General features: G+C 42.3%; 1 protein-coding gene across 11 annotated transcripts in view; it reads right to left on the reverse strand.

The window, feature by feature from the left end:
- The window catches only part of Mesk2 (misexpression suppressor of KSR 2), an 80,820-nt gene that overhangs the window by 39,346 nt on the left and 28,761 nt on the right, over positions 1 to 12,713 (reverse strand). For 8 of the 11 annotated variants that reach the window (XR_013082597.1, XR_013082598.1, XM_076791262.1 and 5 more), the window contains one exon: positions 6,855 to 6,908. The exons of the other annotated variants lie outside the window; for them this stretch is intronic. Coding sequence is in view for 6 of the 8 variants with exons in the window: in XM_076791262.1 (XP_076647377.1) it covers positions 6,855 to 6,908 (54 nt within the window). In the remaining 2 variants the exon portion in view is untranslated. The remainder of the gene's footprint in view (positions 1 to 6,854; positions 6,909 to 12,713) is intronic. 11 annotated transcript variants of the gene reach the window in all.

A 12,713-nucleotide genomic window follows, 5' to 3' on the forward strand; every position in this document is an offset into this window, starting at 1 on the left:
ATTCTCTGTCTCTCGCTTCGGCCACATACATATAGGCCGGTGCGTGCTCGCTAATTATGAAACGTGTCGCTGTTGTCGATGGCCCGGCTAATTGCGAACTGAACAATGCTCTTACTCGCGGAATCCGAAATGTTGCGCTTGTTCGCCGTGCCCGGGTACGGCAAGAGCCTCGGCTAGCGCCTGTGTACGTTGACTTTGAAGACACAGTTGCCTCGGAAAGTTAACGATCGCAATTTCTGGGGAAATGAACATAACAATGGTGTATCTAGTAGGAACATATTTTCTCCGTTTAGCTTATCGTATGTAATACAACATACTTTCAAAATAGTTCAATAGAATCTTCTTGATAAATCTAAACCCTATCTGAGATTAGCACACAATTTTATAATGGAAACAAGACAAGGAGCTAAGACAACGTCAATAGAATTTTCCTGATCAATCAAACGTCCAAGTTTGCAATTAATATACTGACAAGTGGAGCAATTCGTTTAGTATCTCAAGAATATTCTGAAACATCATTTTCAGCATTCTTTTTAAAAACACGTTTTCACTGCTGAGCAAATTTTCTTTCATCTGTCGACGTTTGTGTTTGTTTACATTGCGTCACGTTCGCACAGGACAGTATAGTAAATTGCTCGAGATATGTCACTCTCCGTGGAAAATTTGGATGCCCAGATCCAAAATTCAGCAGGAACCCCGCAACATTCCAATGCCTCGAACGTATCGATGTTCCAGACAAAAAATGGCACTTGTATTGTTCCTATCGAATCGGAAATTCAGCCAAAGCCTGGGATCAGGTAATTCGGATGTGTCTGGCGCGCTGCCAAGCATCGCGAAAACGAATTCGCGGGGAAAGTAGAACAAAATGACGTATGCGCTCGTGGCGTCATAAGCAACAGTGATATTTTAATGTCTCGCAGCTAGGATTTTATCGTCGCTTATCTTCGATGTAACATTCCCACGGAAATTTACGATCGTGGAATATATCGAAATCCCCCCTCCTCCCTATCTTAAATAAATTAACGACCCCTTTTCATTCGAAGACGCGGAGGAACCATAATTCTAGGTCTCGGGAAGAGCCCCGCACCACCCACAAAATGGCAAAGTTCCATTAAAGTCCCGTGCAAAATTAATCGAAGTTGTTTCTGTGACATTTTCAACATTTTTCAGGACTTGTTCAATCCTTATCCGTTCCCCAATTTCCAAATCAGTAATAGAATCGAAAAATATAATCCGATTCGGTAAATTGTATTGGTCAAGTAGCAGCAGATTAGAACGGAATTCAGCTCGGCTACACCTTGTGAATTATTTTTATGGAGACTGATTAATTTATAGCGAAGGCAACGCTTCTCTCAGGAGCTTGATATCGATCAACAGGAACGGGGGTGTAACTTCGTTTTTTCTTTCCCCAGCCGCGTTGCTATTCCAGTCAGTCGATGGCATTGTGAGCTATCACAAGCTTATGACACAAATACCACATGAATCGATATCCCCAAGTTCTCCATTCCTTTCCTTGGCAGTGCGGAAACCCGCCCCTTTGCCAGCGACTGGACGCTTTCACAACGAAGAACCTACGCCCTATGCCGCGCCGTGAAACACCGTTCTGTCTATCTGCTGGCACTAATCGCCTATAATTGATCCTAATTTCACTGTTAATTGTTTTACCGCGAACAATTCCGTTGCCTGCAGTCCAAGTAGGACGTCGGACCGTGTCTGGCCGCACGTTTTGCCAAGGAAAAACCTGGGTTCCGTAAATCAACTGTCCAGGAACACGATAAATGTTTCTGTTTCTTCGAACGGTTGCTGCGCTCTTCCACTTTAGGACACACTGTCCTCGAAAAGCTTCTGAATAATTGATGTAATTGGAAACCTATTTGGTTAAATGCAGACCAAAAAATTACTAAAAATATACCAATTCTGTATTTGTCAGTCATTCGAAAAACGCTAAATTCCCGCAACGGAAAAAGAATAAACCAATCACGAATTCATAAAGAATTTGATTAACAACGAGAACGAACGAGAGTTGTTGTATTGGACACCGAGTCATGGAACACGCTAAGTTCGCAATAAATTCGAGGGGGAAATTATTCGTGACGCGGGCCGGCTCGACTCGAGGACTGTTATGATCCGGCAGATAGAAGTGTAATTCTCCTGGTTTAATTACGTGAGAACAATGCGACGTGTCCAGAGGCTTTGGAATTTAATGTCGTGCCGTGCATCAACACTAGCTGCCATTGCGCCGACGATCCGCTCGAAATATTCGGAATTGTCCTGTAATTCAGACCACGTTGAACTCGCGTTTGGAATCGTGCTCACAAATTCATTGCACTGGAGTGTTTCGGCGAGCTCGTGTAACAAGGAACCGTCAGAAATTGTTGCAACGCGAAACATTCTAGTTTTCTGAAAGCCGAGGTTGGTTAAACGTTGGAATAAATTATTAGATCCTAAGCGCTTTCGAAATAAAAATTCTCCAACGCAAAAATAATTCTTGCCGGAGAAACCAAACAATAGTTATTTAAATTCTAAAGGAAATATTAAACCGCTCACCGTAGTTCAATCACATCTGCGGTATAATGCTATGTAGCCGTTAATGATTAGACTGCAGACTTTTATGGGAAAAGAAAATTGCCTTTTCTAAATAATTTGAACGAGTAAATATTCAATAAAAATGATCACTGGTACGTTAAGTTCGTCCCTCATTTTGTAATGTTTAAACACTTTTCAGTGGTTGCGGGCAGAAAAAGAACACAGCGGCAAAAAATCTTTGGACTTTCTCCGGTGTCTATTCTTCGAACCGGGAACTTTGAAGAAGGTTACCGAATAGCGTGGAGTTTAATTGAGGTTCGGTTATTATATGGCTGGGAGTCAAGCAACCCCAACTGGCACGGGCAAACTTTTTCCAGTTATATCGAGTTATATAACGAAACGGTGGACCTGGCCTGAGTGTCCCCGCGGAACCTTGAGAGTTTCGGCAACATTTGAGCCCCCTAATTACCCCTGGAATTTGCATTTAAACGAGGAAAGGTGATCGCGGCGTTGCCAAGAACTCGCCTCCGACCTCTCTTTCCGCGCAAACTTTCCGCGACGGTGCTGTTTTGATAAAGAATACAGCACCTTCGAGGAAAGAGATCTCGGGGAACAATCAGGTTTCCGGTTTCTGCTCCAGAAAACGTGTTAACACTCCGTTCGTTTTTCCCCGGCGAGGCCAGCCCCGGCGCAATCAAAATAATTTCCCGTCGCGAATGGAACGCGATCCACGGCTTTCGAATCGACGTTACTCGAGGGGGCGGGCGCAACACGCAGCACCCACGCCATCGCAATTTCATTTCTCCGAGTTAATGTGTTCGATCGATTTGCTTTTGCGTCCTGGGACACGGGCCTCGGCCTGAAAACATTGCGCTCTCCTGCAAATCACGAACCACACCGGCCACTTTGGAATTGCACGCTCGTGTACGCATCCTCCAGTTAATCTACGACAGTTCGATATCACGTTGCAGATTTCATTGTTTCCACCTCGACCTTGTTTCCTGGGATGGTCTCTGGGTTAGCAACAGTGGACCTCGTTCGATAGACTCCATTTTATTGTATTTTTAACCGCGGTACAAGTTTCTTGTAATTCTTCGTGGTTTTTAAGAAGATTCTTCATGATGTTTTTCAAGAATTTTTTTGGTAATTCGATATAGAAAATATTCTTACATATACAAGAAAAGGTTAAGCAAAGCCAAGGTAAGAATTATAGCTGTATCAAGAAAAGGTTACGACTTGACTTCCTGACATATTCATGCTCAAATTGCAGGGGCTGGTGCGTATAAGCATATTATAGAACATTCTCCGCAAATAGCCAGTCATTTTATGAAGAAAGATTAGTCGCAAAATGGCTGGCCATTTTGACAAAAAATGGTTATGAATACTAACATTTTAAAGTCGCCGGATGAACTTACTTTTTGCTTCTAGTTAAAGTTCAAAACAACTTTACGAGCCATAATATTAGAGTAAATAATTTTGTGGAATACGTCTTTTTCATGACTCCCATCGTATCGTAAAGTAGTACGACATTAATCTCTAACTCATGGTCTCGCACGCACTGGAGCTGTTGGTTAAACATGCTACTGTATGGTGCACATGAGGATCGTGAAGAACACCACTTTCCATAAAAATGGGTAGCCATTTGTGGCTCATATGCCACAGTTTTTATACCCATCGTTGCCACAAATTAACCATAAACGCGTTCGGAAATTAAAATTCTCTCGTTAGCACGGCTTTAATTGTCATAACTACACTAAGGATCTTAGTGCAATTTCCCATTTTTATCAATATACACGTTTTCTTTGAAAAATTCCCATACAGCACAAACGAAGACCCGAAGTTTGATTACACTTGTTTAAAGATTGAACACTTAGTAGGCAAACTTAAAACACTAATAGGTAAAGATACAAGATAATAAATTTTCTATCCATTAATAGGGTAAAACTATACAATACGCCTCACCATTGTAGTACGCATATAAGTAAGGACACGCCGTTGCAAACGACACGTTCGAACCTACCTCAGTCGCCCACAGACACTGCTAAGGTATATGCGTAATTATTACATTTCATCGAAAAATATTCAAAACTTTCGAATTTCGGCTTCTGAACAATTTGCGGTGAGTACTGAACAAATTCAGCTTTCTAAGTCACTATTTCTTGTATAATAAATTAACCTCTTTAAATCGATGTTACCCACGCCTCTTGTCAATGATTTATTGCCTTTACGACGAGGCGTTTTGTATCCAAAAATTTACAAAACGCCCCAATCGTTATTGGATAATACGCCCCACCTTCAAAATCATACTGTTTATGTATTATGACGCATTTTTTTCTTAATTGTTAATAGAAATGCCGCGTAAATATGTAAGGACTACATTAAGGGCATCATGGTCTGAGAAAGATCTCAATGAGGGAATGGAGAAGGTAAAAACCAAACAAATGGGAGTTAACGAAGCTTCTAGAGTGTTCAGTATACCTTCAAGGACTCTAAGAAGGCATATTAGTACAGGAAAATCGAAAGTTCCTTCACGTCGTTCAACAGTTCTTAGCAAAGAACATGCTAAACAGAACACTGTTCTTTAGAACATACTAAAGATTTAGCCAAGAATAAACATCGTGGAAAGAAACCAAAGACAAAAAGAAGTAAGAATAGAACATCTTCTTCTGAAAGTAGCAATGAGTTAGAAGTGAATAAGGATACTTCAGAAGAAGAAATTTCCGATGAAGACACTAATAAGTGCGTAGAGTGTACTGAATACTATTATTGTACTAAATCAACAGAAGACTGGATACAATGTACATCATGTTTAGCTTGGTTACACGAGTTCTATACAATGTACAATCCTTTTTGCAATCGTTGTGGTCGAAAAGCCAAAAGAGCAGTCCTTAATAAGAAATAATATAATTTCATTAGATATTACTCTATTTTTGTTCGTAACTATAGTATTTGCTGCTTTCGTTTAAACTTTTATAATATTTTATTAAGCATAAAATACCTAAAGTAGTGAATAATTTATGTAGAGGCGTATTGTCACATGGATGAGGCATTTTACCCGTCTACTGTGTTACAATATGCCCCACGTAAGGTTAACAAAAATAATTATTTTCTGCTACTTTTTATTACGTTTTGTTCGCGATCAAGGAATAGTTGTGAAGAGAAATGAACAATTTATGTGATTTGACAGATAAAATAAAAAATTACTGAAATTTTTTTTTTATTGACTTTTCTTTAAAAATGGGGCGTATTGTATAGTTTTACTCTAAATGAGTCCGCACTGAAAATAGCAAAAACCACCATCTCAGCCCCCTCACTGCGCTCATTAGTCCCGCCCTTTAAAATACCAGGATCAAGCACAAATTAACGAAAAGTATAGCTACACTACCGCACGGAGAAGCTCTGTAAAAGCAAAGTTGTCTTTGCCGGGTCATGTTGACTCGCGCGGAACACGAGTGTCAAACCGCGAGAAGGTAGTTTAATCGCAGTCGGTAATCGTTTCCGAGAGAAGCACTTGTAGCACTTTAAACGGAGCACTCGGTGGAGTGCGGTGCTCGGGACAGATTCTTTAGGGGGGTGAGGGGAGCTTAAATTGCCTATTCCAGCAAGAATCATTGCCGGAGTCCGTGCTGACAATAAGTTCCCGAATTCGCCGCGATCGGAAGCTTCGGCTTATCAGGGATTCGAGGCTTCCACAGCCCGGTATTGTACAGATTTCGGTGTCGAGGGTGTAAGCCGTGACCTTTTGGAATTTCAAGCATCGCAGAGCTAGCTTCTTCGGAGACCGAAAGACTCGGCGTGTCCCGTGGTGTTTCACTAATGTAAGATCATTTTCCACTTGGTTGCTCGTAGATCGACTTCTCGATCGATCGGCTGAAAGACTTTCGGAACGAATCGAAAAGGACACGGCTCCCACCGGAAAGCCTCAGCGGTAAAGACCGCGAACCTTGACTTGTCTGTACTTCTGAAAAGGAGCAATAACGTTGCCACTCTTGATAACGTAACTGCCAATTACCGGCGATCATTCGGCTTCACTGACAACGGGGTCAATGCCGATCCTCTCGAGCAGACCTCAGAATCCCTATGGAACAACGTTAGGCGTGTCGACACGCGAGTAACGTTCACGTGCGCGCGCACACACACTCACCGACAAAGGGGACACTTCGAAGCTTGGACGATCGACGGAAGCGTTTACGCTTCGGACAGGTGAGAGTACAAGACTACGGAGGGTGTGACGAGAGAGAGAGCTACGAGAGGCGGCGGGGCTGCTGGATTAGGTGAACGCGAGATTACGGCTGTCGATGATGATCGTTCTTAGGAGCGACACTTACCCCAACAGTGCTGATTCCTCGGCGGTGGCGGCGCTCGGCATCCTGTGTCTTTCCCTAGAACAAAATGCCGGCGAATAATAACAACGCCCAGCCCTAGCGGCTTGCAGCCTCTACCCGGGTGCCAACAACGAACATTAGCAGGCAGAACTGTTAAACTCATTCCAAACACGATGTCGGAGGACCGCCGGTGGATTAGTTACACACGAGCCTACGTACGGGGTCATTCGCATACAACGTCGCCTAGCCACGCTACTTTCGACTTCGGTTCTCCGCCTTCGCGAAACGATTCCGTCACGATTGCTTTCCGTTACCTGCTGGAAGAAATATATTGCTCGCGGAAAAACAGGAACAGTTACACGTTTATGCGTCTTGCTTCCTTTCGACACCGGCTGTAACGTTCGCCGGGGTTTATGGCACCGCAGTGAGTCGCGAGAACGGGCGAAGTGTGCGCCCTGTGCAGACTACGAATTTTTCCTGTTTATGATGTGGTTTCTTATCGAATTTTCTCTGCTGTATTTTACAACCGACGTTACTGTGCATTCGTCTATCTATAATAGTATAGCCATCAAATGATCCTGGACTTTAGAGAGAGATATATAAATCAGTAAAATAACTATTGATGCAAAAGTCAATGTAGAGGCTCGTCGTGGGACCAGAAAGGGTTACAAAGACAATGCAATTGAAATTATACTATTTTAAATCTACCGAAGTCGTTTCTTTAGAAAACAGAATTTCGCTGGGCCAATTTCGTCGTTGTCTACCATCAAAATGAAATTTGGATAAAGTCGGCATTCTAGCTGTAAGTCAATCATTTTCACTGTACAAATATATATTCCGATTTATGAATGAACAATCAAAAGGGTAAGAGGTATTTAATACCACGATTCTCGATTATGTTTCCCATAAACTGTTTGTATTAAACGGCTGCGCTAGTTACGGCAAGAATCATTACCGCACATCGTCAAGCCTGAATTACGCAATTGCGATAAGTCGCGACTACTATGTTTGGCTATAGAGTGCAATAAAGAAACAAAGGATATAGAGTGTACAGAAATAAACCAGAATGGTCACTAAAGGAAAATGGTACTCGCGATAGACCAGCATCGCGGCGTGCAAACTATACGGAAAAAGATTTTAATCATGTTTTACGATTCATCTTTACAGGGGCACTGAACAGAAGTCGTTCAGTCCTTATTCCTCGTCAAACGGGTATATCAAAATGTCTTCTATCGCGGATTTGTAGCAATAATGGACGCAGAAGCTCGCGCTCTGCTCAAACCATACAACTTTCTCAGCTCGAATATTTTTTTCATCCGCAACCGAACAATGACTTGTCCCACTTGCGTGACTCAGTTTGCATAATCCACTAAGAGCCTTTTTAGACGAGACAGTCAATGGCTGACAACTGCTATCCGGAGCAGATTCACACATATTCCGTCCTCGTGGCAGCCAGCGAAAAACAAAGGACGGGAAGTTGTATGAGTACTCCCCAGAAAGAGTCGTTAGCTTCTGACATGACGAGAACAAATGCACAGAGTTTTAATGAATCGCTCCGCAAAGTGCATAATAAAACAGGCTTTTTTAAAAACAATATGAGAAACAAAGCGCAACATTTTTTACGTCGTATTGGCGGAAAGTTATAGCCTCCGACGGAAGAAATCTTTACAATTCAGAGAATTAAAAAATATGCATAGCAGGAGACGGACGGATTCGAATACTGTATTCATTTATTACAGAAATAAATTATTGTAAAAATTATTTAAGAAACAGTACCGTTCCGTCTTTTCTCTCGTAGAGATTTTCTAACGGACCCAAAAGTTCTAGATGTATAACTATTGTTAAATTTATGACTTCAAACAAGGTACCATTGCAGGGATAACATTGTCTTCGAAACCTTGACTGGTTATCCTGAACGAGACTTGGGCAGAGCATCAAATTACATACTTTTTATTAATCCCACACAGAAGTATATTAAACGATCACAAAATTGAACCTACTGTTGATCGGAAATCGAAATTTGATTAGACTGTTAAGGAGTTCAATCTCAAGCCGTAAAAGCTACCAACCCCGTTTAGACCTGAAATCCTAAACGATACTAACCCCTTCAGACACGAAGCCCTAAACACTGGCAACCCCTACGGACCCCTCAAATTGATAGCGTTAGGTTCAAAATGCGACATTTCCGAAAGCGTGGCGCGGAGGGAGCAGCCGAAATCCACAGGTTGCTCACAACTGTCTGCTCCGGACGCGTTCCTAGGAGTTTGACGTCGCAGACAGTATAAACACAGTATCCTGCGCCCTTGACGTTACAGCCGAGTGTCGTGAAATAGGTTGTCGAGTGGCTGAATACATTCCTTCCATCGGGTAGACGTGTCGCGTTGGCGTTTGTAGCTTTACAGTTCCGCGTTCGCGATCGCGATCGCGATATCTCCGACGAGGAGAACAGATTCGACGAGTACAGGGATCGAGCGGCGGTAAACGGCTCGTTCGCGGCTCGAGAACAGGGAGATGTCCCTTTCCGAGTGTCCTCGATGAGAATTGAGCATTCTCAGTGGATGATTCTCCGTCATTCTCCCGGTGGATCGACCTCGCGCGAGGATCACTCGAACCGAGAAGCCGGTTCCGCAACGCACGCGTTGCCGTCGCGCGCCGCGAAGCACACGCCGATGCAACTCGAGCGTTGCAGGGACAAAGGGACACACATCCGACTACGTGCAAAACCAGAAATAAAACCACCACTACCAGTGCAGTCTGCTTTTCAAAGGATGCGACCCGACGTACGCCGTCGATCGTAATAAACGGCCACGCAACCCAAATTACCCTCGATAACGTTCGGAGCCGGAGCTGGATGCATGGCCGCCGATCGTGACCGCCGATTTACCTCGGCCCCGCCGTTTCAAAAACAGACAATTATGATAATAACAACGCTGCATCGGCGATAGATTCACGAGGCGAGATTACCTTGCTCTAGGTTCGCTTTTCGACAACCGATGGAGTTCATGGTAATTCCATGAATGATTTCAGATATTATTTGTGACTTAGAGCTGACCATACCGATAAATTATGTTTATTGTCTTTTGTGGAACGTAATCGCTGAAACGTGAATAGAAGCTTTTCTTCTGATTGAACGTTTTCTATTTTCAGTATGTAAAGATTTACAGGTAAGGATTTCAGATTTAATTTTTAATTTTCCATTGAAACAAGAGCCGCGTTCGATAGGGGATATTGATCAAATTAATGTCCCTCTGGTCAGCTCTATAAAAAGATCTCGCCGCGAAATATCGATCGTTAATAACGAAGTTATCATCTTCGAGACAAATAGAGGTCAGCAAACATTAATTATTCCCCGGGCACGGGAATGAGCAATTTCCCTCGGTCGTGAAAGTATCGGCGACGACGAGTCGTAAAAGAGTAACATGCGAAACACAGACTACGAGCGAAAGCACAGAAATGCGCGGCTACGATCAGGCAAGCGAAGGTACAAGGAAAACGTCTCTAGCCATAGCAATACACTGTGGAGGTGTTCGGCGTGAGGAAAGGGATGACGTTCAGGTCGCATGATGCGGCTTACCTCGTGGCCTGCTTTTGTAGCCAGGCCGATCAATAGCCGCGGCTCCAACTTCCGGTCCTAAAGTCCGTCCGTGCTTAAGGTTAAACCAGTCTTTGATTATTCTGATAACAGGCACGCGTGCCTCGATTCGTCGGGCGGTGTCGAAGGAACGCACTCTTCAAGCACGGTCGCAGTAATCGAAATCGTGGGGGCCGCATTACCTTCCGCGTTTTATCGATGCCATGTCACTCCCATACGCCGGGATCGTATCCATAAACCAACTATAGTCTAAAGACAGACTCCATTTTCTCGGGGAAATGTCAACTCGGACTTCAGAAACATAATCTCTCTTTCGTTCAAGAAAATTACTTGAAAGCTCCACGGCGATCCAATAAAATACGAAAACAAATTTTACTTGTAGCAAGAAGGGTCTACAGCAGTAACGAATTTAAATTTTACTTTATTAGTATAACTGATTTTCAAAAGCGAGTTAGTAATATTCCCAGGAAAGTGTTCGACATTTAATGCTGTCACAGTCGCCAATTAGTTACTGGGTCTACTAAAATTTATTACAGCCTTTACTGTAGGGCGTATACCCGTCAATTTTTCCAAGTCGTTATTGCTAGCAACATTGTAACAGGAAATTTGACCAGCAAACAGCAGTATTTCGTGTGCAATAAACGTTAACTACGAAATAGGGCGTTCACGGGGTTAATGGAACGACGTAACGCAGAATACGGCCCCTCAGATTTAGTCCAACACGGAAACGTAGGACGATTCCCGGAATCCATTGGAACACAGATCTATGCCCATTAGCGCAGTGAGTTAGTGAGTCAGACATTTTAGTAGCGAGGGATTTTAGTAATTGGAAAGCGGCCCCGTACATCAATGCGTTTCTCAGAAGTACACCAAGTATTTTTCCGCGATTTTTCTGTTTCGACCACTTGAAAAAAGGCAGGGAACTGTGACGATCGATTCCTCGACGCTGGTTGACCACCGTGGTCAACAGTAAAACCACTCTAACCGTGCCTCCGACATTTTCGACCTCGAACCGATTACTCGCGACCTCCTTAGCCTCTGCCTCAAGTCAGTTTGCCATGGACTTTTAAAAATCAATCGAATAACCATTTAAAATGGAAGATCCACTAGTATATTTATTATAAAATCGAACCCTCGTTTCTAACCCTTGTGTACTGTGCGGATCGATTTCACCCGAAGGAGACCATCGATTCCAGCCGCAATTTTTCATGCTCAAATATAAAAGTTAATTGAAGAATTTTGTATACGCTGAACGCGAGTTGCGAACAGATATTTTTGCAGAATTAAATCTCAACTATGGCAAATTTTAATTCTCAAAATATTAATACCTCAAATTAATTCGTGGCTCTCACAATGAATCCTAACTTTATTTTAAAGTATTGGAAGTTCTATGGAGTAAATGTACAGAAACTAATAGAGATAGTTTGCAAATAATCAATGAATTCACGAAGGATTCATTTGTGCACATTCATTGTCCTGAACAGTGTACAAAGGTTAGGTAAACATTCTTTAGAGTGTCGGCGATTCTTGAATACTTGGAATTAGTGAGCACATATTTTTTATTTTCTTATATTACTGAATTATTAATCGCTCACTGATGTATTTAATAATATGTACGATCTCGAAATTTGTATGCTGAAACAAAGTGTGCAACATTGCTTGCTTTTATTGGACCTGACAGGTAATTTATCAGAAAATTGACATGATTAAACATTGATTCTAGTGTACTTGGACACGGTCAATTAACATCGAAAGCAAGCAGACACGTGCTATTGTTCAGAACACGTCCTAGCGTGTGAATTAGTTTCATCAATACAAAAGTTTCTTTTTACAACATAACACTAATTTTACTCGGAACATTTATTTCAGAGGCATGAAATTTAAAAATTCCAGTGGTGTGTTATGTAACAACCAGTTTCAAGTATTCCGACACTCTCGAATGATTTTTATCATCGTTAGACTACTTCAATTAGCACTCGACTAATTCGCGTTGACCGTGTGTACACACTACTCGAATGATTCGTTGTGCTCGTTCAGTAAAAATCACTGTACTACGAACGGCAACGATCATGTAGACTACTTTGACACTAGTGGAACCGAACGACAAAAGGATGACTCAAAATGAACTGAATGGATATTGTGGAACAGAATCTTTTTACAACTCTCTTCGCATTCCAAAAAACTGACATCGAATTGCACTCCGAATTCGGTTTGTGATTACATTAGGTTGTCTCAAATGTTAAGAATTCACGTAAAATTAGGAAGATTCA

Source organism: Halictus rubicundus, chromosome 7 (assembly GCF_050948215.1).
Source record: "Halictus rubicundus isolate RS-2024b chromosome 7, iyHalRubi1_principal, whole genome shotgun sequence".
Classification (NCBI taxonomy): Eukaryota; Metazoa; Arthropoda; class Insecta; order Hymenoptera; family Halictidae; genus Halictus; species Halictus rubicundus.